Here is a 25,922-nt window from a genome sequence, read left to right on the forward strand (position 1 = left end):
ATTTTGAAAGGAATATTCCAGTATCAGGCATAGCACTGACTTTAAATATTTGTTGAAGAAGAATCTACCCTACATCTAATTGTAAAAAAAAATTCCAAGTTGAAAAAAATCAATATTACCATTATTTTCTCCCTTTCAGTTAGTGTCTATTTTACTTTTCATTGTCATCTTTTTCTCCCCTTTTGTTGTCAACCAGTTTGCCCCTTTCATTGCTATGCATTTTTCCCCATTGTCCCCTTCCGTTGCCATCCATTCCCCACCAATCATTCAGTCCCGCTCCTATCCATGTTCAGCTGATAGTGCCGCTCCCAACTCTAATGGGAGGAATTGAGGCCTCTGTATACTGTGGGCATGAACTCCTGTCCTCGCCAGAGCTCTTGTGCTGATTGTGGTGTGTCAACAAAGATCAGCAGGTTGACTGAGTTCCCAAAACACTGACAGTCAGGATGACATGTATGTGTACTGCAAAACCGGCTCCGGTGGCACAGGAAAAAAAATATAAAAAGCCAGGAAGGTTTAACACATTAGCAACGTACTAGCCCAGGATAGAAATAGCTTTTACTTGTTCCTCGATTTCTCCGGATGATCTGGAATCCACACTATCTATGTTACGAGACAGACTTCACAACAACGGCTTGCATTTACTTGGTGCCTTTAATGTAGAAAAACATCCTAAGGTGCTTCACACAAAAAAAAATGGACACCAAGCCAAAAGGAGGAGATAATAGGAGGGGTAACCAAAAGCTTAGTTGCAAGAGGTAAATTTTAAAGAGAGTCTTAAAGTGGAGAGGGAGGGGGTGTAGCAAAGGGGCTTAGGTACAGAATTTTTGAGAATGGGCTGAAGGGGTGTAGGACTGGAGGATGTTACAGTGATGGGGAGGAGGCAAAGTAATGAAGGGATTTAAACATGAGCGTGAGAATTTTAAATTGGAGGTGGTGGGGGACCAGGAGGCAATGTAGGTCAGCAAGCACAGGATGATAGGTGGTCAGGACCTGATGCAGGATAAGATACAGGCAGCAGCGTTTTGGGTGAGCTAAAGTTAACAAAGGTGGAGAATGGAAGAACAGCCAGGAGAGCATTGAAATAATCGAGTCTGAAGGTGACAATGGCATAGATAAGGGTTTAAGCAGCAGATAGAGGTGGAGCAGGCGATGTTATGGAGGTCAAAGTAGATGGTCTTTGTGATGGAGAGGATATGGGGGCAGAAGTTTAGCATGGGGTTGAATAGGACACCAAGGTTGCGAACAGTCTGGTTCAACCTGAGGCAATGGTCGGGGAAGAGGATGGATTCGATGGCGAGGATACTGAGTTTGTGGTGGGGGCCCAAGTCAATAGCTTCGGTCTTCCCAATGTTCAACTGGAGGAAATAGTACATCCAGTCTTGGATTAGCAGCAACCAGCAGTCTGACAGTGCAGAGGCAGTGGGGGGGTGTGGGTCAAGAAAGGCGGTGAAGGATAGAGCTGGGTGTTGTCAGTGTACATATGGAAGCTGAACTCATGATGATGTCGCCAAGGGACAACTTGTAGATGAGGAAAACGAGAGGCCAAGGATAGACCCTTGTGTGATTCCAGAGGTAGCGGTGTGGGGTGGAAAGAGAAGCCACTGCTGGAGGTGCTCTGGCTATGATCAGATGTGCAAGAGTTGAACCAAGAGAGGGCAGTCCTTTTGAACCGGAGAACAAAGGAGAGGTGTTGGAGGAGGATTCACAGCATCAACTGTGCATGCAGCTGCTCGCAATTCATGATAGTTACTTCAAGTAGCCTTTCCGAAGGCTATTGAAAACTGCAGTTCTGTCCTGCAAGGTTTGCTGAGCCCTCAGCATGCCCATGACCTTAAATGGAGATTTCTTCCAACTAGGAGAACCAGTTGTTTCTTTCTCCAAAGAACTTGTGGGAGTACTCCCACTCCCCCACCACAGTTATGTTCTCCTTTTTTAACAATTAAAATTAAGTGAGGCAAAATGATTTCCCCATCACAAGGTTTCCTTATATTTGTTGCATTAAGCACCAAAGTCCCTCTGCTCCTTTACTCTATTAAAGTCTTACCATTTAAGGTGTTTTTCCTTACTCTATTCTTACTTCCAAAATGTGTTACTTTACATATTTTTACATTGAACTGCCTTTCCTGTTACGTCTTCCTGCAGCCTTTCACAATCATTGACACAATTTTCCAATACCCCAACTTGGTGTCACTAACACATTTCAATATTGTTCCCTCAATTCCTACAACAGATCAGTTGCGCACATTGTAAAGAAGAATGGCTCCAACACAGACATTGTGGAGATCTGTTCCAAAATACTTCCTTTTACTCCTACCCATTCTTTCCTATCCTCCAACCATCTCTCTATCAAACAGAAAATGCTGGAAACACTCAGCAGGTCAGGCAGCATCCATGGAAAGAGAAAAACAGAGTTAATATTTCAGGTCTGAGACCTTTCATCAGAACTGAAACGTTGACTCGGTTTCTCTCTCCTCGATGTTGCCTGACCTGCTGAGTGTCTCCAGCATTTTCTGCTGTTATTTCAGATTTCCAGCATCTGTAGTATTTTGCTATTGCATCTCTCTATCAATGTGGCTACTTTACCCTTAATTATGTGTATAATTATCTTCATCACAAGTCTTTTGTGGCATGTTATGAAACATTTTTTTGAAAAAACCATATAAACCAAACCCATTGCATTTCCTTTACCTATCCTGTTATTTCTTCAGTGAATTCTATAAGTTTGGTCAAGCATGACCTGCTCTTTAGAAATCCATGCTCTCTCGCCTCAAGTAGCTCATGTTTTTCCAAATGTAGTTCTTCCCACATTATACTCCAGTAGTGCACCAACAACTGAAGTGAGGCTAACTAGCTTGTAATTCATTGCTGTCTTTTTTTTGAAGAGGGGAATCACATTTGTCACCAACTGAAATTTTTCTTTCCACAGAATGTTGGGCAATATTGTAGAAGAAATGTGGAATTCTCTCCGTTAAAAGGCTGTGGATGCTGGGACAATTGAAGCTTTCAAGACTGAGATGGATAGATTTTTGTTAGGCAAGGGTATCAAGGGATATGGAGCCAAGGCGATAAATAGAGTTGAGGTACAGATCAGCCGTGATCTAACTGAATGGCGGTGCAGGCTTAAGGGGCTGAATGGCCTACTCCTTTTCCTACATTCCTAAAATATTTCTTCCCTCGTTTCCGTCAGGATCCTTAGGTGTAAACCATCAGGTCCTAGTGATCTGTCTACGTTAAGTTTGAGTAATGTCTTTGAATAATAACCTCAAGTTAATATTTCGCAAAACCTCATTCTCCTGTCTACTTAGAAAGATGGTAAATAGTGTGAGTTAGAAGTGTTAGGATAGAACTCAAACAGTTAGGATTTGTATTGGAGGGCAACCTGTCTATACTGCCCAACTGGCAGCAATCCCAGCAATGCATTTTAATGATTCAGGCCTGAACCTTTCTATAGTCACTGGCCTAGAAATTCATTATAGCCACTTTTGGGGCGGTAAAGTCGGGCAGCCGCTAAAGTTTGCGCCCGGCGCAAATTCGAGGCCACTTCTCCGATATTCATTAGCTTCGCCCTAAGAGTTTGCTCGAGCGCTAAAACTGGCGATGCACGCCTCTCTTTAGGCGCTAAGCCGGAGGTGCTGAGCGAGAGCGCCGAGGCCGGGCGCAGCGCAGGTGCGGCCATTTCTTGATTGACAGCAGACACCCTGGCGCCGGCCAGCTCTTAAGGGGGAAGGGTCGACTTGGTCTGCTGCCACGCCCTGGATAGTGGAGCCCTGCAGCTAGGCCTGAACACTGCTGCTGGACCCAAATAGCGCCTGATACCATGGAGAAGGCCCGTGAACGAGCGCAGCGCTTCTCCGAGCTTGATCTGAGGGTGCTGGTTGGTGCTGTGGAGAAGAGATGCCATATTTTGTTTCCGGACAATGGCAGGAAGCCGCCAGCCCGCGTCTACCGGAGAGCCTGGAGGCATGTCGCCACCAAGGTGTCATCCAACAGCGAGGTCCCCAGGAGCGGTGTCCAATGCCGCAAAAAGCTGAATGACCTCGCCAGGATTGTCAGGGTGAGTACTCTTTCCAGTGTCCTCCTCATCCTTGCATGTGCACCTCACATTATGGGCAAAGGGACCTGAAAGCCCTAATGGCCAGCCCTCATGCAGCAGCTATGGGACACTCATGAACATCAATTGCACATTGTGCACTTAACACACTGGCCAGGCTATTCGACCATGGGAGGCAGTGCACACAAGATCAGGGCTACACACTGGCCAGGCTATTCGACCATGGGAGGCAGTGCACACAAGATCAGGGCTACACACTGTACTTAGAGGCCGTCCTTTCTCTTGCAGGCCAAGCTGGCCAATAATAAGAGGAGCCGGAATGCGACCGGGGGAGGCGGACCCCAGGTCCAGCCGCTCACCGAGCTGCAACATCGCGTGGAGCGCATCATGGGTGCCCGGGTGATTGGCCCCGTTGCATCTGGAGATGCCGACCCTGTTCTGGGCACCAATGGTAAGGACATCACCTTTTGAACCTCTCTTGTCCCACTTGCGCATCAGATCTACATCCTTTGCCACTGTCCGACCAATGCGCTGAATGCCACCACTCATGCATCCCTCGCTGACGCCCTCTCCTCACTCTAAAGCTACTCTTGTGCCTTCCTGCTTTCAGATGGTGAGGAGAAGGTCCCTGAAGTTGCCAGTGACAGCCCCTCAGAAGAGGAGGAGGAGGAGGAGCAAGAGGAAGGCGGCCCATCAGGGGAACCCTCAGCCGCGGCAACCCATGCCAATGTAGGGGACACGTCTTCCCTGGAGGGGAGCGTGGGGGAAGTGTCGGAGGGGAGGGGAGCTCCTGGGACCAGCGGCCTGCAGAAACGCGGGAGGGGGGTGGAAGCTCAGCGGCCTTCTCCCCAGAGGGGAGGAAGGGTCGGAGGGGAGTCCAATTGCTGGGCCCAGCGGCGTCCAGCAACGCAGGAAGGGTCGGCCAGCTAGGCGGCCTTCTCCCCAGAGGGAGAGTCCGGCCTCCAGTCCGGAGACGGCCAACGCCGAGGAGATGCGCCGCCTCGAGGACTTGTCCGCGGACTCGGAGCGCCGGCACACGGAGCTCATGGGGGTAGTGGCACGGTTGCCTGAGGCCATCGAGTCCCTGTCTTGGGGTGTGACCGAGTTCGGGGCCTCACAGGCCACCAGTCGGGCGGAATTCGGGGCAGCTCAGGCAGCGAGTGGCCAGGTGATCAGTGGTGCCGTGCAGTCACTGGGTGCTCTGATGCGGTCACTGAACAGGTCAACACGGGCACTCACTGCTGCCACACTCGCTGTGTCAGCCAGGCATCGCCAGGGCACCCGGCGCGCTGCAGCAGCACAGCGGTCTGTCCCTCGGCAGATTGGTGCGCATGCTGCAGTGCTGGCCCGGCCGAGTGCCAGTGTCTCAGGCGACCAGCGAGCGCCTGCCATCCGCCAGCTTGCCCCCATTCCTCCAGCCGCCACTGCCACTCCCCCAGTGGAGCTGCCAGGAGCTGCTGCAGCGACTGATGCTGGCCAGTCACAGCTGCAGCATTCACCAGCCGGCCCCTCGACGGCCAGACCTCGTCTAGGCCGACCCCCAAGGGCATCTGCCGTCACGACATGTGCCCCTCAGGAGCCTGCCCCCAGCCTTGCAGCAGCCAATGGCCTCACTTTGAGGAGCAGCAGCAGGGCGTGCAGAGGCCGCCAAAGTTGGCAGAAGGCATCGCCCTCGCGGGCCACTAAGTAGAGGGTGTGTCCAAATGTTGTGTTTTCTGGAATGTGTGTTTTGTGAAGGCCGAGGATGAAGGCCATTGTTGTTTACATCTTTTGTTAATGCTCCCCAGGTTGTGGGAGTGAGTCATGTGTGTGTGTGAGTGTTTTTTGGGGGTTTCATCTGTTTTTGGTTTTCATGTGGGAAGGGTCCTGAGTTTGTACAATAAACCATTTTATTTATTCACATTGTCCATGTTTGATCTTTGAAGTGTTTGTTGCCTTAACCGGCTGACGGCTTGCGGAGCGGCTGCAATCATGTTGTTTCATTGGCACAAGCCATTCCCTGACAGGGGGCCTAGAAGTGACGGTCAATAAGCCGCCGACGGGCGGCCCTTGGACCTTCTGCCTCCCTCCGGGGCTGGTACTCCTCAGAATCACAGAAATCACAGAAACCCCACAGTGCAGATAGAGGCCATTTCGGCCCATCGAGCCTGCACCGACACATATCCTACCCGATCCCCGTAACCCCTACACCAACACATATCCCACCCTATGCCACCGTGCTGCCCTCGTCCTCCTCCTGCTCCTCCTCCTGAGGCGGTGGTCCAACGTGAGGTGGCAGTGCCTGCGTCCTGTGGATAGCCAGGTTGTGCAGCATGCAGCAAACGACGACGAATTGGGAGACTCGCTCCTGCGAATACTGGAGGGCTTCCCCGGAGCGATCCAGACAGCGGAACCGTTGCTTGAGGACGCCGATTGTTTGTTCTATGATGTTCCTAGTCGCTTGATGGCTCTCGTTGTATGCCTCTTCAGCAGGGGTCGTGGGCCAGGTACACGAAGGATAGCCTTTGTCCCCGATAAGCCATCCTCTTGGGGGAGGCTGTGCCTGGAACATGTCAGCCACAGTTGTCTGTCGCAGGATAAAGGCATCGTGGCTGCTGCCTGGAAAGCGGGCATTGACAGCTAGGATGCGCTGCCTGTGGTCACACACCAGCTGTACGTTGAGGGAATGGTAGCCCTTCCGGTTGCGGTAATCCTCGGCATGCTCCAGAGGTGCCCGCAAAGCCAAATGCGTGCAGTCAATGGCGCCCTGCACCATGGGGAAGCCCGCTATTCTTGCAAATCCCACTGCACGCTGCTGCTGCTTGTCCAGGGTCATGGGGAAGGAGATGAATTGACGTCTCCTTCTGAAAAGGGCATTGGTCACCTGGCAGATGCAGCAATGCACGGCGAACTGGGAGATGTTAGCGATGTCCCCAGCAGCGGATTGGAAGGAGCCGGTGGCATAGAAGTTGAGAGCCACCATCACCTTCACTGCCGACAGAGACGTCCTGCGCATCAGCTGTGGACGCAGATCTCTGTGCAGCAGCTGGCAGATGTCTGCAACCACCTCCCTTCTGAATTGCAGCCTCCTAACACACTGCGCGGCAGACATGGTCAGATAGGAGGACTGCTGGCGGTATACCCTGGGTGGGTAAGGCCTCACTTGGCGACGCCTGTTGCCCCCTCTGCGTCTAGCCAGGGCTGCCACTCTCTCACGGCGTCTGTAAGCCCTTCTGGCATAAGGCTGAAACTCAGCGTTGGCACCCAATGCAGCCCCCATTATATGCTGGCAAACACTGAGATCTCAATGAAGGCAAAGATAATTGCTAAGCTCTGGCCTGAGCCAAAAATACCTGTCCTAGTGTTGGGCCAAAGCAGTAAGCTCTTCTCCTTGGTCTCTCTCCAAAAAACCGTTGCACAAGAGTGAATGCTGCAAAATGGCTGGCCTTTATAGTGCAGGGTAAGTGCCCTTTAATTTGCGCTCCCTGAGGCCCGCCTCGGCTGTGTACCGTTCCACTTCACAGTCGTTAGGGCCGCCCGGCGCACAATGGGGTGGCGTGAGTGAAGTTCCGGTTCCGGGCGCACAAAGGGCGTTGCACGACGAAATGACGTCATGATCTGCGCGCGCAGCAGGGCGCGCGCTAAGACTTTGCGCCGGCGCTAAATGTCTACTGAAGTTGGGGCGAGGCGCAGATCGCGCTACGCCCGGGCGCTAAGCGCCTAGCGCTCGAGATCTACTCCTCCTAAGGCGCTAACGGCTGGCGCGCCCAACTGAATTTCTAGGCCACTATCTCTTAGTCCAAAACACACTGTTTAAGGCCTAAACCTGTGTTAAGAGCTTACGGGGACGATTTTCAACAGCTCCTTCAGGCGCTGAAGAGCCTCCGAGGTGGCCAAGATGTTTCTTGAGCTGAAACACCTCTTTATCCCGCATTTAGTGCAATGCGCCATCTTGGTAAAGGAGTTGAAGCTTGAGCTAGGAACGGCCACCCAGAGGATTGTTAAGGGGCTGATTGCCACTTAAATTGCCTGCTAGCACTCATTAACAAGCATTTTGGTAGATAGCGCTTGACCCAATGCCTTCTCTTAACAGCGACCAGTGGATTGGGAGTAAACAAGTCATTGCTGATGATTTTGAGTGCTGCTTAAACGCATATCACCTTTTACTGTTCACTTTCTGCTAGAGGTTTGAAGAGGACATTTGAAACACATCGGGAGACTTTCTGGAACACTTTGTCAAGACTTCACCAACATTGTCAACTTTTATTCCGGAAATTCTCTGAGGACTTCACCTAAAAAGAGTGAGTGCTGTGCTACTCTATCTTGTTGGACACCTTATAGGAGTGACCAGGAGAAAGGGAGTGCTTGGCCATGGGCATCTTGCTAGGGCTCCCCCTTGGTCTGCAGGAGGAATGGAAGAAGGACATGAGGCCAGGCAGAGCAGCACCAGCTGCTACAGGAGAGGGACAGGAGGCCGAGGTGGACACCTTCCCCACTACGGGTACAGGACTACAGGTCCCTCCTCCTCTGGACCTCCTCCACCAGGACCTCCAGTGCTGCGTCCGAGAACCTGTGCATCCTCTCCCTTGGTCCCCGAGCCATCCTGAAACCTGCAGCTGTGCGACAGTCAGAGCACGTCACACCTTTTAGTGGAAATCGGGGCGTGGAGCCCACATATACTGTGCCACGAAAATTGCTTCTAATCAGCGCTTGAGTGCTAAACCTGAAGGTATCTGTTTTAGTACCTCCAGACAAGTTCAAATTGCGGTAATCAGAAATTAGGACCAAAATTGCACGCAAAAACCAGACTTTCAAACAGACAAGTCTTATTAGCACAGCACCCATTTAGCATCTGTTTTCACCCTTTCACCAAAATAACCTCCTACCTTTCTATAAAGGCCACCATTCTTCCAATATCATCACAGACAGGATCTACTGCAAGAAGCCTTAATTGTGATCTGGAGCCATCACTGCTGATGTGGAGATCTCTTACCTTGATATTCCATTAGCAGCTCCGACCAGAGTGAGTTTGTTCCATACTCAGTCTCATCGTATAAGAACTTCACCTCAGTAGCTCCAGCATCTTCAGCATTTTGTATCAGCTCCTACAAGCACAGAATTAAGTGGGAATGAGCTTGGTTATTTTTATGGGTTTCCTGGCTGCTGTAAACATCAAATAGTTCTAGGGATCCTCTAAAGAATACAGGATCTTCAAGCTCACCGGCACCGGCTACGGACACGACAATGGCACACCCAGCCCAGTCAACCCTGCAAAATCCTCCTCACAAACATCTGGGGATTGAGCCAAAACTGGGAGAGCTGTCCCACAGACTAGTCAAGCAACAGCCTGACATAGTCATACTCACAGAATCATACCTATCAGCCAATGTCCCAAACTCCTCCATCAACATCCCTGGGTATGTCCTTTCCCACCGGCAGGACAGACCCACCAGAGGTGGTATACAGTCGGGAGAGTGAAGCCCTGGGAGTCCTCAACATTGGCTCCGGACCCCATGAAGTCTTATGGCTTCAGGTCAAGCATGGGCAAGGAAACTTCCTGCTGATTACCACCTACCGCCCTCCCTCAGCTGATGAATCAGTACTGCTCCATGTTGAACACCTGGAAGAAGCACTGAGAGTAGCAAGGGCACAGAATTTACTCTGGGTGGGGGACTTCAATGTCCATCACCAAGAGTGGCTCGGTAGCACCACTACTGACCGAGCTGGCCGAGTCCTGAAGGACATAGCTGCCAGATGCATCTGTCCATGACAGCATAGGTAGCAGTGACCACCACACAGTCATTGCGGAGACAAAGTCCCGTCTTCACTCCATCGTGTTGTGTGGTACTACCACCGTACTAAATGGAAAAGATTCAGAACAGATCTAGCAGCTCAAAACTGGGCATCCATGAGGCATTGTGGGCCATCAGCAGCAGCAAAATTGTATTTCACCACAATCTGGAACCTCATGGCTTGGCATATCCCTCACTCTACCATTACCATCAAGCCAGGGGACCAGACCTGGTTCAATAAGGAGCGTAGAAGAGCATGCCAGGAGCAGCACCAGGCGAACCTAAAAATGAGGTGCCAACCTGGGGAAGCTGCAACACAGGACTACATGCATGCTAAAAAGCAGAAGCAGCATGCTATAGACAGGGCTAAGCGATCCCACAATCAACGGATCAGATCAAAGCTCTGCAGTCCTGCCACATCCAGTCGTGAATGGTGGTGGACCATTAAACAACTAACAGGAGGAGGAGGCTCCATGAATATCCCCAATCTCAATGATGGTGGAGCCCAGCACGTGAGTGCAAAAGACAAGGCTGAGGTGTTTGCAACCATCTTCAGCCAGAAGTGCCGAGTGGATGATCCATATCAGCCTACTCCTGAGGTCCCCACCATCTCAGAAGCCAGTCTTCAGCCAACGACAACATCCCGGCTGTCGTGCTGAAGACTTGTGCTCCAGAACTAGCTGCACCTCTAGTCAAACTGTTCCAGTACAGCTACAACACTGGCATCTATCTGACAATGTGGAAAACTGCCCAGGTACGTCCTGTCCACAAAAAGCAGGACAAATCTAATCCGGCCAATTACCGCCCCATCAGTCTACTCTCAATCATCAGCAAAGTGATGGAAGGTGTCATCGACAGTGCTATCAAGCGGCACTTACTCACCAGTAACCTGCTCACCGATGCACAGTTTGGGTTCTGCCAGGACCACTCAGCTCCCGACCTCATTACAGCCTTGGTGCAAACATGGACAAAGGAGCTGAATTTCAGAGGTGAGGTGAGTGACTGCCCTTGACATCAAGGCAGCATTTGATCGAGTGTGGCATCAAGGAGCCCTAGTAAAACTGAAGTCAATGGGAATCAGGAGGAAAATTCTCCACTGGCTGGAGTCATACCTAGCACAAAAGAAGATGGTTGTAGTGGTTGGTGGTCAATCATCACAGCCCCAGGACATCGCTGCAGGAGTTCCTCAGAGCAGTTTCCTAGGCCCAACTATCTTCAGCTGCTTCATCAATGACCTTCCCTCCATCATAAAGTCAGAAGTGGGGATGTTCGTTGATGACTGCACAGTGTTCAGTGCCATTCACAACTCCTCAGATAATGAAGCAGTCCATGCCCACATGCAGCAAGACCTGGACGACATTCAGGCTTGGGCTGATAAGTGGCAAGTAATATTCGCACCACAGAAGTACCAGGCAATGACCGTCTCCAACAAGCGAGTGTCGAACCACCTCCCCTTGACATTCAATGGCATTACAATAGTCGAATCCCCCACCATCAACATCCTGGGGGTCACCATTGACCAGAAACTTAACTGGACCAGCCACATAAATACTGTGGCAACAAGAGCAGGTCAGAGGCTGGGTATTCTGCAGTGAGTGTCTCATCTCCTGACTCCCCAAAGCCTTTCCACCATCTACAAGGCACAAGTTAGGAGTGTGATGAAATGCTCTCCACTTGCTTGGATGAGTGCAGCTCCAACAACACTCAAGAAGCTCGACACCATCCAGGACAAAGCAGCCCGCTTGATTGGCACCCCATCCACCACCTTAAACATTCACTCCCTCCACCACCGGCATACCATGGCTGCAGTGTGTACCATCTGCAAGATGCACTGCAGCAACTTGCCAAGGCTTCTTCAGCAGCACCTCCCAAACCTGTGACCTCTACCAACTAGAAGGACAAGGGCAGCAGGCGCATGGGAACACCACCACCTCCAAGTTCCCCTCCAAGTTACACGCCATCCTGACTTGGAAGTATATCACAGTCCCTTCATCATCGCTGGGTCAAAATCCTGGAACTCCCTCCCCAACAGCACTGTGGGAGTACCTTCACCACACGGACTGCAGCAGTTCAAGAAGGCAGCTCACCACCACCTTCTCAAGGGCAATTAGGGATGGACAATAAATGCTGGCCCTGCCAGCGATGCCCAGATCCCATAAACGAATAAAAAAAGTCATTTTGATGAAGCTGATGCTGCCCATTATGTCAACATCGTGCTTGGCAGAGCAGAGGAAAATGATGGGGATAGAGAATGAAGAGGGAAAAGATGGTAAAGGTGAGGGAATAAAGAAAAAGGTAGAAGGCAAAAAAAAACTGCAAGCATACAGAAAGAGAAGGAGCAAGAAAAGAACAGAAATAGAAGAAAAGGAAGTGTGAAAAAGTGAAGAAAATGGTTAGAAATATTATTGTATAACCCTGTTTCCAACCAAAGCACTGACAGATGGTGATGAGCTGTGCATTTCCAGCATTTTCTGAATTTATTTCATTGAGCACGGTTAAGTCTGTGGCATTTCACTGAATTCAAGACTATTTATAGGCCGAATGTCAGTTAGAAGTCCCTTCAGGAGTTGACTGTGAAATTAATAAACTAGATCTAGTGCACAAAAATGAGAACTTGTGATCCAGGCTGGTAAAAGTAACTTTGTAAATCTCAACTGAATACACAGATGCTGACATCAGCCAGTGTTACACGGAGTTTGTTGAGAACAAAGAATCAGTGCCTTATTTATTAAGGATTGCACCAAGTATAATGAACTTTCATGCATTTTGGGTTTGTTATCCACCAAAGCCACTTCAGCAGGCTTTGGAATTTTCAGAGCCTTATGCACAGCTTTGTAACAACTCTACATCGTCAAAGAGGTCCAATCGGTACAGTGCACAAATCAATCCAGAGGCTGCTGCAATGAAGTAATGAGAGAAGCTATTCATCCCATCCTAATCACCATGTTGTTTAGCCCAAATTCTTTTACTCCCTGTTGAATTCCTACTTTTAATGTTCAGCAAAGTCTGCATTCACTCCAACAGATGGCAGTCCATTCTCTTAAAATCATCTAACTATAAAGTAGTTACTCTTTAAATTACATTTACCTAAAAGCGGATTTCAGTTCTTTTCTCCTGGTTCAGTAAAGAAATTCACCACATCCATTTACCAATCCATTTGAAGATTTGAAAACTATTAGGTTTAAGTTCGCTGCTCAGTCTTCTTCCTCACCCGTTCCCCATGACAACAGTTTGCAAAGTCTCTCATTGCCCTTTACATTCTTGTTTCTAGTCTTTGAACCCTTTCCATTCATTGAGTATGATGTCCAAAAGCAGATGCAAACACAGATGTACCCAATAGCCATTTCATAAAGATTATACCTATAATTTGATTAAATATATGGTGCCCTGCTTGGCAGCTACATTATCTTATGGCGCAGTACACGGCAATACATTGGGGCACTCGCACCTGGTGCCAGAGTGCAGTGGCATAGGTTTAATTACATCCATCTGCCGAGTCTCTCACAAGGAGCAATTTTCAAAGTGTAAAATATATCCTTTGGTTTCTCTTCTGTATGAATATTTAATCTCTCCAACTTCTAAGATTCAATCAATCTGTGCCCTGGAGAGACTTGGGAGAAAGTAAAGGACTTAAAATTTACTTTTTAGCTCCCCACACTATTCACTCGCAATCTGTACTCTACCTTTCGGTCACAGGTTACAAAGAGACAATTGTCAAGTTCCAATTTATTTTTATCTAGCCAAGACTGAGAACTCATTCTGTGCAGAGATATAGGTGGCGATTTCCCCTACCTCGGCGGGCGACGTTGGTGGCGGGTCCCGACCCCGCTTGCTGGCTCCAGCCCGCTTTGTAGAATGAATTTCCCCTGATTGGGCTTGTTAAGCCTGCCCAGCACATTTCCTGGTCCAATTGAAGGAAGTGGGTCTGATGACATCATTTGATGATGCGTCATCAGCCGGTTTCGTTAAGGTGACCATGCGCAAATTTACTTTGACATTTGTGCTGTCAGTGTTCTACAGCATTGAGGCGCTGCAAACACTGACAAGTACTGCACAGAGGTGCACGGCTGCACCCAGGCTCTCCCACGACTCCCTCCATATACTTATGTTTATATGCTGTAGAACACTGACAGCACAAATGTCAAAGTAAACTGTTGTTAATCCTCTGTTCACAAGGTCATAATGACCTGAATTGCCTCCACTGCCGCTGCGTGTTGGGTCTGCTTAACGCTGACTGACCCTATATTTAGTAAAGGCGCATGGCGGCGGGTTGACAGCAGGGTCCTGATCTGCTGTCAAAACAAAAACACTTTCCCACCCGCCCCGCCACCGATCGCGCCTGCTGACCCCCCAGGAAATTCCCCCCATAGAATCAATACACATACAAGGCATCGCTCCAACACAGTACTTTGGTATGTCACCAACTCTGATTGTTAGGTATGAGCTAGGAAAAAGATAAACAGTGAACGACCCAACATTGTGCATTTTATTGGGCAGAACAAGTTAGAAAGATGCTCACCTTAAGAATCTGTCCTCCCTCTGGATACCTCCTCAGAATATCCTTAAGGAAATCTACAAGTGGCGGTGTTGTTTGTCCAAACCTGCCTGTTAAAGAAAAAAGCAGGACTCCGCACATGAATTAGAGCTGGATCTTATTACAGCTTCAAAATACAAGCATTCACCTTGAAAGAACGTTTACTACTGTACATAAAAAGTTACAGGTTTTATGGTTAGCCATGTCGGGACAAGAGAGTATATTAATTCTCCCCAATCGGCGGGAAAGGAACAGGGAAGCAGTTAAAATGGACCGGTTCCAAAAATATCAAGGGAAAAAGCTGCTACAAAACTTTTATTAAACCACCCAGGCATTCAGGACACCAGTGAGAGGATTTGATGATTTAGTGCCATTGCACTGTGATCCTCCCACTGCACCCAAGATCGATTCTAAATGGTCACAGATCTGCAGCAGTGAATGTACTGCAGTTATTCTGTTACAGAACAGACATATTTGCATTAGAATGAAGTGACCTTAGTCATCCTTATTTACACTAATGAGGGTCGCATACTGTAGTTCAATTGATTACCTCCTCCTTTAAGTCCTCTTCCTTGCAGAGTCAAATTAATCTCATGGGTTCCAGATCGTAACAAGCTCCCAATCTGTGCTGAGTCATACAACTAAATGAGAGAACATGATAAAATGTCAGTGATCTAATGTTTGAATCAATACATTAAAATCAACAGCAACAGTACAGGCAAAGTAAATGCTCATGTGAACTTTGATAATGAGTATTCTATCAAATCTCCTGATGCATACAACGGCAGCAGCATTTCACATTCACATGAATACAGACTCGAGCAAAAATAGAAAGGATATATGGGGGGAAAATTCAGTTGTTTGCGCCTCCCGTTAACACCTTAAGAGGGCGCTAATGGGGCACATAGCAACTAGCGCCTGGGCGCGGCAACGTTTGCGCCGCTCGCGAAATTAACTAGACATTTTGCGGCGGCGCTAAACACTACAGCCACGATCTCCTGCACCGGCAGATCGTGACATTAATCGAGTGTGCAACGCCCCGGACCGGATATTGAGTGGCGCCCCCTGCCTTACCGCCTGCAGCTAGCGACAACAGGTTGAGGGGAGCGTTTTGCAGTCAGAAAGGGACTGGGGGAGCGCTATTTAAAGGTGACTGCTTCCTGCCTTTTTTTGTTGGTGACATTTTTGCACCATGCATTCTGAGAGAGAGAGAGAGAGAGAGAGAGACCTCTGGAGAGATTCAACACTGTGTGAAGGAGTTTTGGGTACTGAGCAGCACTTTGCAGGTTCATTTTGATTTGCCCTTCCTTGCTTCGCCAGCGCTCTGAGGTAGCGCCTCGCTCCTTGGCCTTTGCACCTTAAGACAGGTGTGAAGCGCCTGATTTAGTGCTCCAATCACCTCCAGGGGTGATAAAAGCCAAGTTTGCTGTCGGAGGCGATAATTAGCGCCAGGCGCTAAACTTTGCGCATGGCCGATAATGACGCCCCAAACGGGGCGATACTGAATTTTTCCCCCATAAACACTCCAGACGAGATTTCCCCCAGACGGCACCAGCATTAACGTTATTTATTTAATTATTTAATTTCACAATTTTAACTAAAATAGCACTACTTGGCAATATTTGAAAGTGAATCGCTTTCCATGCAGAAATGAGTAGTGCAATCGAACTCCCACAGAGGATTGGACCTCAATCAATAATGTTTTGAGGCCGTGAAGGTTTGGCGGGGAGAGGGAAAGAGACAAAGACCAATGAGATGGGACTTAAAATCATTACTTAAATTACCCCAACTCTCGGATTTGAGCAAATCCCCAGGATGGCAGTTAGGTCTGCTCAAGAATGTGAAGGAGTTCTTATCGTCCAACTAAATTTGGACACTATTGTACAGATTAATACATCGTTAAGATAATTAAGAAACCTAGATAAATGGCCAGAATCCTTATTGAGGGACATCAATGCAAGAAAGAATAGTACATTAGGCAAAGGAAATCAAGAAGTGGTTTGTAGGTGATGTCAAGCTTAGGAGCAAAATATTTATTATCTTGAGGAAGAAAAGGAGGAAAGAAAGAAGGAAAGAAGTTAGTTAGATTAGCAAATAATGAGATGACTCTTGACTTGTACAGTGAGGATACAAGAAGAAGGAGAAGGAAAATTCAGAGAAGTAATGGCATAATTCAACACAAATTGGCATGGATTTGAAATATTCTATGTTGGCTTCCAGAATGGTTAGAATGGAGAAATAATCAGCTTGATGCAGCTGTGTGCTATTTTGAGGTTGAGATTAATATTGGGAGCAAGTGAAAGGGCCTTTACTCTGCTTGTGATCATGATGCAGACAGAGCAATAAGTTGACACTAGGTGATGACAGTAGAAGAAGCACCATTTCCCAACACTGGCATCTCTCAGTTTAAGTAAATAATTGACAAAAAAAATCTCTAATAAAAAGTGAACATTATGTCTTGCCAATTTTCTTGTATTTCATTGATTTAAAACTTTTCATTCACATGACTGATATCAGTCAACGGTACTATAAATAGGCTGAGTGTGCCTTGGCTAGAGTGGGGAAAGGGGAAAAATTAATCAGCTGGACTCCTACCCTAAAGGACTAGCCAGTGACCATCTCTGGAAAACATGGGCTGCTGATATCCTTTGGTTACACCCCACCAAGATTCAGCACCTTTAGAAGATAAAACTTTGAGACTATAACAGGCAGTATGCCATGTATAAGCTTGTCTCCCTTTTAACAAGGAACCTCCAATACTCCCTTCATAATTATGGCACAACCCAATCCTTCCCACCAGAAATGTGGGCAAAGCACCTGTGGGACACAGGTTAGTCCAAATAATATATGGGATGTCCTGGAGCTAAACAGGTATCAAAATGAATGGTCTTCAATGTTGTAGGTTCATTCCTCCCTATTCTCCCATATTCACTGGCCCAGGTACATCAAGAGTGAACCAGCAGTTCCTCACTACCATAGCAAACTCCCAACAACCTCTCTGCCACCCACCGCACAGTAATCCTGGTGCTCCTGGTACCTTCCTCTATTTGACCTTAACTCTACTTATACATTTGCACTACCTAATTGTACACAACTATGTATATAATCATTACTGTGCAGTTGTGAATTCCTGTTTGCTCTTAGTACCTTTTTATGCAGATATACACAGCTCATTAAAAGGTGGTAGCGCAAGTATATAAGGTCATAAAAATGAAAATGGAATCTTTATGGTTTTGTCTCTAGAGGCATAAAATACCAAAGCAAGGCAGTAATGTTGAACTTGATGTTAGTTAGGTTACAGTTGGGAGTATTGTGTCCAGTTTGGGGCAACCCATTATATAAAGGATATCAAAGCAGTGAAAAAGTTGCAGTGTAGATTCACTAGGATGTTACCAGGGATGAGTTACAGTTGTGAAAAAAGAATTGGGAAGTTCCTCACTAGAGCTGAGAAGGTTGAGGGGTGACTTGATTGAGGTCTCCAAGATTATGAAGATTTGCAAGATAAATAGTGATAAACTGTTTCTGCTGGCCAGCAAGATGGTAAAAGAGGCCACAAATTTAAAATAATCACAAAAGAAATTAAACGAAGGTTAGGGAAATAAAATTTTCACACAGAGGATGGTTTGAATATGGAATTCTCTGCCACAAACTGTTGTTGAAACAGAATCTACAAATTATTTTCAAAGGAAATTAAAAGAAAAGAAAGGTTTGCATATATAATGCCTTTCATAACCACAAGCGCTTTTGAAGTTTATTCACTGTTCATTAGGATTAATGTAGGATAATTAGACATTTACTTGAAAAAGGTAAATTAAAAGGTTTGGCGAGTTAACAAGAGCATAGGATTAGACTAGGTGGCTCATCCAGAGAAAAACACTGGCACAGATCTGATGGACTGAGTAATCTGTTTCTCTGCTGCAATTTGCTATGATTCTATGTTCTATGACTCATTTGGATATGTAAAAAGAATCTACATCTGAATGCTGCAGTACTCATCTATACCATAACTTATAAAGAAAATGTAATCTTGCAAATTACAATATCTCATTCAAAACAAACATTGTAAATTTATAAATGGCAAAATGTCATTAAAATATTATCTTAACCTTTGCAGTAACTACATGAAACACATTTGCTAAGAGCAAACTGCTATCACCATCTCATGATTAATGTATGCAGTCTGTTCACTTGGGCATTATACAAATTCAGAAGACCTTCAGCTTCCAAATCTGGAACAAATCAATCACAATTAAGTCATCTAACCAGTAGTCCTTGATTTATCTCCTTATTGTTTTCAACCTTTCTGTTGTCCTCCACTATGGGCCTTGCCCCTCACTTAGGTTACTCATTTTAAAAAATCTAATAGTAAATGTGAGATACAAATAGTTTTTTTGGAAGGGGCGGGGTGGCGGTGTTGGCTACTGGTCCATGAGAACAGAGAAAACCACTGCACCTGATCTCAAAAGGCACTAGTCCAGGTACTGCAGCATTGATCTTCCCTATGATTATTTGGATTGGTGCTTAATTATTTTCCCAGGGAACTAAGTGGGGAAATATGTTAGGCATAGGAACAGGAGTAGGCCATACAGCACCTTGAGCCTATTCTGCTATTGTATTAGCTCATGGCTGATCTGGTTCTCCTACATAGGTTGGAATTTGTCAACAACGAGAATTTTGAATTGAATGCAATGGTAGGGAGCCAATAGAAGATTGCAAGGACTGGAGTAGTAGCGTTTTGATGAGTTGGGCTTTACATAGAATGGTGTTCAGGAAGCCAGAGAGAAGAGCATTGGAGAAGCTGAGCCTGGAAGTGCTGAAGGTGTGGATTAGGTTTCAGCAGGGGGAGTGGGTAAAGCAAGATAGAATGCAGTGTTGTCAAGGTAGAAATATGCAGTTGTGATGATGGATAGGATATTGGTGGAAAAGCAGCTCAGGGTTAAACAGAACACCAAGGATGCCCACCATTAGGTTCAACCTGACTGAGCAGCTGAAGAGGGGAATGGAATCCAAAACTAGAGTTTGGTACTTTTGGCAGCAACCGAATAGGATGGCTAATCTTGCCAATGTTGACTTGGAGATAGATCAAGCAGAGAGGTAGATCTGGGTACCAGCAGCATATGGAAACTGACCTCATGCCTACAGATGATGTCAGCAAGGGACAACATATAGCCGAGGATTAGAAGTTTTCCAAAGATTAAACTTTTAGCAACACCCAAGGTGGCCATGCATGACCTGAAGAGAAGATATTGTAGTAAGTGTGCTGGATACATTGGGACAGGCAGGAATGGAACCAAGTGAAGGCAGTGCACAAAGGTGGACCATAAAGGAGAGATGGTAGAAGAGACTGATCACGTTTAATGACACAGTGCTCTTGGACAAGCAGGGATAGCACAGCACACTGGCAGCAAAAAAAAATCTAAATCTCAGACACCCTCTGGTCCATCAAACTACTAGAGAATGCTTTTACTATTGATCCTAACCTAAAAACGAAAGGCTCTGTGGAAATGTTGATCCCTGCATGGTCATATTTTTAAAATCTGTGCAGGAAAGAGCTAAGTTTCCATTTAAGGCTTCATAGATAATTGAACAAAGTAAGTCACATTACTGCACCACTACCACATCCAGTTCAAAGTCAAGGTTACCTCTTTCCCATTGTACAGCAGTCGTTGTTCAGAAACAGGAAAATCTGTTTCCACATAGATTAACTCCTTGATATCTTGAACAGATGCAGAAGGAGCAATCTCATACACTCGGCTCCCGATGTATTCATGTAGAACAGCTACCCTTGGCAACCTTCGGGAAAAAAAGCACAAAAATTATTTCAGCATATGCAACATATAGGGAAAGAAAAGCTACTGTCTCTACAATTGGCTTTTCAAATCTTATTACACCAAGAGTTAAGTTTAGGAACATGAAACTATCAGCCTTATTCAAACAGTGACGTTCTTCTTTTCAGTTTTACCTACATACGGTGATTTAAAATATCTGGAACCAAACAGAAGCAACTCTCTTCCACAACTATGAATAGGTAATTCAATTTTCTAAATAACTCAGATTTTTTTAAGTAATTAAACAGACACGGAAGTTCTTTTTAGTTGCTCCCTTTTCTTGCTGTTCATCTTCTCGTGTTTTATTTTCTTGCTTTGCACCCAGTTTTCTTCTCCTGCCCCATTCCTTCATTATATTGGTTACAGAATTTCTCATAGTTTCATTTCAAACTAAGTCATGGGTTTGGCTGTTCAGGTTTTTTTTCCCCCAACCAGATGCCCTTTGTCACACTGCTCAAACTGTTGGCCACCTGTGCATTATACTGCACTTACTGAATTCTGGACATGTTTTCCCTTCCAGTGAAAATTTACTGAAACCAGTCAGCATGAGGTAAAAACCATATGCAGTGAGATCTAAAGTTCTTGTATATAACTCAATACGGCACAGGCAATATAGTACAACGGATGCATTCATTTGGGGATTTGGAAAAATCTAGTTCAGTCAGCCATTTCAACAAGAATCTTTAAATAGTCTGGATGCTCAATGAGAAGGTATTAATGACCTTCAAAGGGATATCTGCACATCTCACATATGTAAAAAAGGCTTGCAGAATCACATCCCAAAGTGCTTCACGCTACTTTTGAAGTGTAGTCATTGCTGTCATGTAGGAAAACAAGGCAGCTGATTTACACACAAGTTCCCACAGACAGGAATAAGATGAATCACCAGTTAATATTAGTCAGGACACCAGAAGTCTTGTGCATTTCTTAGAATAGGCAAACAGTAGGAGTGCTATGAACCGTGCCAATCTGGCACGACAAAAAATATCAAATGATTTTATATCAGTGTCCATTGAACACCCAGATCTTGAAGCCACCATGAACCCAGTAATGTCCCACTGCAACCATGCACACGACCACATCCCAAGGATCATCAGACAACAATGCACACCAAATACAGATGTTCTTTTAATAGATGTGAACACTGCTAATACTTGTCAGCACTTGCATGGTAGAAACAGATTCCATAATGGAAACTGAAGAATACCACAAATATTTAATTCATAGCCCGTTCAATACATAAGAGTTATCAAACTGGGTAATTTGCCAAGTAGTTCCAGTGTGCCATTGCTTCTTGCTGCATATCATCTGTGGATACTTGAGCAATCACTGACAGTACAATGGCTTCACTGGGCACAGCTCTCATCTGGAGTATCAGAATTCAGATCAGGCTGGAATCAAAATTAATGCTGGGATTGACTGGAACAGCATTGCAAACCCTTTGGTATACACTGGCTCAAATCATTAATTTTAGAATTATAATTGTGTTCTCTGCCTGTTGCTAGCGGATTGTCATGGCAATAGAAACATAGAAGATAGGAGCAGGAGTAGGCCATTCGGCCCCTCGAGCCTGCTCCGCCATTCAATGAGATCATGGCTGTTCATCCAAATTCAGTACCCGGTCCCTGCTTTCTCCCCATACCCCTTGATCCCTTTAGCCTTAAGAAATATATCCAACTCCTTGAATATATTTAATGAATTGGCCTCTACTGCCTTCTGTGGTAGAGAATTCCACAGGTTCACCACTCTCTGGGTGAAGAAATTCCTCCTCATTTCTGTCCTAAATGTCCTACCCCTTATCCTTAGACTGTGACCCCTGGTTCTGGACTCCCCGACCATCGGGAACATCCTTCCTGCATTTAGTCTGTCCAGTCCTGTCAGAATTTTATAAGTTTCAATGAGATCCCCTCTTATTCTTCTAAACTCCAGCGAGTACAAGCCCAATCGACCCAATCTCTCCTCATATGTCATTCCTTCCATCCCAGGTATCAGCCTGGTGAATCTTCGCTGAACTCCTTCCATGGCAAGAACATCCTTCCTCAGATAAGGTGACCAAAACTGCACACAATACTCAAGGTGTGGTCTCACCAAGGCCCTGTACAACTGCAGCAAGACATCCTTGTTCCTGTACTCGAACCCTCTCGCTACGAAGGCCAACATACCATTTGCCTTCTTAACCGCCTGCTGCACCTGCATGCTTACCTTCAGCGACTGGTGCACAAGAACACCCAGGTCGCGTTGCACTTCCCCTTCTCCCAATCTATTGCCATTCAGATAATAATCTGCCTTCCTGTTTTTGCCACCAAAGTGGATAACCTCGCATTTATCCACGTTGTATTGCATCTGCCATGCTTCTGCCTAATCACCCAACCTGTCCAAATTATTCTGGAGTTTCTCGGCATCCTCCTCACAGCATACACGCCCACCCAGCTTTGTGTCATCTGCAAATTTGGAGATATTACATCTAGTTCCCTTGTCTAGATCATTAATATATATTGTGAATAGCTGGGGCCTAAGGACCGATCCCTGCGGTACCCCACTAGTCACTGCTTGCCACTCGGAAAAAGACCCGTTTATTCCAACTCTTTGCTTTCTGTCTGCCAACCAGTTCTCTATCCAAGTCAATACCTTGCCCCCAATCCCATGTGCCTTAACTTTACACGCCAATCTCTTATGCGGGACCTTATCAAAAGCCTTCTGAAAGTCCAAATACACCACATCCACTGGTTCTCCCTTATCTATTTTACCAGTTACATCCTCAAAAAATTCCAGTAGATTAGTCAAGCACGATTTACCTTTTGTAAATCCATGTTGACTTTGTCCGATCCTGTCACTGTTTTCCAAGTGCTCTGCTATTACATCTTTTATAATGGACTCTAGCATTTTCCCCACTACCGATGTCAGGCTTACCGGTCTGTAATTCCCCGTTTTCTCTCTACCACCTTTTTTGAATAGTGGGGTAACATTAGCTACCCTCCAATCCATGGGTACTGTTCCAGATTCCATCAAATGCTGGAAGATGATCAGCAAAGCATCAACTATTTCTAGAGCCACTTCCTTAAGTATCCTAGGATGTAGATTATCAGGCCCTGGGGATTTATCGGCCTTCAATCCCATCAATTTCCCTAACACCATTTCCCTACAAATACTGATTTCTTTCAGTTCCTCCCTTTCATCAGACCCTATGTTCCCCGACATCTTGGAGGTTATTTGTGTCCTCCTTTGTGAAGACAGAACCAAAATATGTATTTAATCGGTCTGCCATTTCTTTGTTCCCCATTATAAATTCCCCTGATTCTGACTGCATGGGACCTACGCTTGACTTCACCAATCTTTTTCTCTTCACGTGTGTATAATCGGGGGACTAGCATGTCAGTGACTGGTTAACACTCAGCTTTGCATGCGATCATCTGGTAGCTGTTACAGGACCAACAGCAGCAGCCCAAAAGAAGATGCTTCCCTCCCCCACCCCACACCACATTTGTTCTTGGGTTATTGGCGATGCTGGCAAGGCGAAACTTATTACCCATCTCTAGTCGCCCTGAGGTGGTGGTAGTGGGCCTACATTCTGAACCGCTGCAGTCCATTTGGTGAAGATGCTCCCACAGTGTTGCGAGGTAGGAATTTGCAGGATTTTGACCCAGTGACAATGAAGGAATGGCAATAATGCATCCAGGTCAAAATGGCATGTGGCTTGCAGGTGAACTTGGAAATGATGGTGTTCCCATGCACCTTGCTCTTCTGGCTGGTGGAGGTCACGACTTTGGAAGGTGCTGTCAAATAAGCCTCGTCGAGTTGCTGCAGTGCATCCTGTAGACAGTACACACTGCAGCCACAGTACATTGGTGTTGGAGTGGACGGATGTTTAAGCTAATAGAGAAGGGTCCAATCAAGCAGGTTGCTTTGTCCTGGGTGGTGTTGAGCTTCTCGAGTGTTGTTGCAACTGCATCCATCCAGGCAAGTGGAGAGTATTCCATCACACTCCTTGTAGATGGTGGAAAGGCTTTGGGGAGTCAGGTGAGCCACTTGCCGCAGACTACCTAGCCTCTGCCCTGCTCTGGGCGCCAGGGTATTTATGTGGCTGGTCCAGTTCAGTTTCTGGTCAATGGTGACCTGCAGGATATCGATGGTGGGGTCTTGGTAATGGTGATACCATAGAACATCAAGGGGAAGTGGTCAGGCTCTCTCTTGTTGGAGATGGTCATTGCCTGGCACTTTTGTGGTGCAAATGTTACTTGCCACTTATCAGCCCAAGCCTGGATATTGTCCAGGTATTGCATGCGAGTATGGACTGCATTATTATCTGAGGAATTGCAAATGGAGCTGAACACTGCAGTCATCAGCAAACATCCCCACTTCCGACCTTATGATGGAGGGAAGGTAGTTATAAGCAGCTGAACATAGTTGGGCCTAGGATGCTGCCCTGAGAAACTCCTCCAGCGATGTCCTGGGGCTGAGATGATTGGCCTCTAACAACCACAACCATCTTCCTTTGTGCTAGGTATGACTCCAACCACTGAAAAGTTTTTCCCCTGATGCTCATTTTACTCGACCATGGTGTCCCACTCGATCGAGTACTGCCTTAATGTCAATAGCAATAACACTCACCTCATCCCTGGAAATCAACTTATAACCATGTTTGGACCAAGGCTGCAATGAGGACGGGAGCCGAATGGTCCTGGTGGAACCTAAACTGAGCATTGGTGAACAGATTATTGGTAAGTGCATTGGTGAACAGATTATTGGTAAGTAAGTGTCACTTGATAGCAGTGTTGATGACTCCTTCCATCACTTTGCTTTTGATTGGGAGTAAGCGACTAGGGCAGTCATTTCTGGGTTGGATTTATCCTGCTTTTTGTGGACAGGACGACATACATGGGAAATTTTCCACATTGTCGGGTAGCTGTACTGAATCAGCTTAGCTAGGGCTGTGGTTAGTTCTGGAGCACAGGTCTTAAGAACTACAGCTGGGATGTTGTCAGGGTCTGTAGTCTTTGCTGTGTCCAGTGCATTCAGACATTCAGAGTGAATCGAATTGGCTGAAGACTGGTCCCTGTGATGGTGGGGACCTCAGGAAGGATGCCAAGAAGGATCATCCGCTCAGCATTTCTGGCTGAAGATGGTTGCAAACACTTCAACCTTGTCTTTTGCACTCACGTGCTAGGCTCTGTCATCATTGAGGATAGGGATGAACCGGAAGTGTTCTCCTCCCATTTGTTGCTTAATTGACTGCCACCATTCACAACTGAATGTGGCAGGGTTGCAGAGCTTTGACCTGATCTGTTGGCTGTGGGATCGCTTAGCTGTCATTGGCATGCATGTAGTCGCATGTTGTAGCCTCACCAGGTTGGCAGCTCATTTTCATGTATTGCTCCCGGCATGCTCTTCAACATTCCTCACTGAATCAGGGTAACTGCATCAGGGTGGAAAAGAGGCAGAGGTGTATGAGGAGGAAAGATGGGAGAGGGAAAGGAGAGAGGATGGAAGATGGAGTGAGGGGGGAACAAAGAGGATAGTGATGGGAGAAGGGAGGGGTACAGGGGGATGAAGGAGTGACAAAGCAGCGGGGACAATGGGAGCAGCCTGAAATAGCCTATCTGCAGAGAGGCACAGTGAACCAGTTATAAGGGTCACCTTGCCCTTTCTTCAGCTTTCCCAAGCCGTGCAATCTCTACCAGCAGAGAGGATTTCCAGGCCAGCTGCTCCCAAGCTAGTACCCATGCTGCTCTGAAAAT

The 25,922-nt window shown here is 46.7% G+C and overlaps 1 protein-coding gene across 2 annotated transcripts in view; it reads right to left on the bottom strand.

Moving 5' to 3' along the window:
• Positions 1-25,922, bottom strand: part of sacs (sacsin molecular chaperone) — a 159,717-nt gene that overhangs the window by 101,059 nt on the left and 32,736 nt on the right. For both annotated transcript variants that reach the window (XM_085999194.1, XM_085999195.1), the window contains exons 3-6: positions 20,002-20,152; positions 14,910-15,000; positions 14,345-14,430; positions 9,027-9,138 (exon numbers count right to left, since the gene is read on the bottom strand). In XM_085999194.1, coding sequence (XP_085855320.1) covers positions 9,027-9,138; positions 14,345-14,430; positions 14,910-15,000; positions 20,002-20,152 — 440 coding nt within the window. The remainder of the gene's footprint in view (positions 1-9,026; positions 9,139-14,344; positions 14,431-14,909; positions 15,001-20,001; positions 20,153-25,922) is intronic.

This window comes from Somniosus microcephalus, chromosome 10 (genome assembly GCF_052327205.1).
Source record: "Somniosus microcephalus isolate GS21.2 chromosome 10, FLI_Smic_1.0, whole genome shotgun sequence".
Classification (NCBI taxonomy): Eukaryota; Metazoa; Chordata; class Chondrichthyes; order Squaliformes; family Somniosidae; genus Somniosus; species Somniosus microcephalus.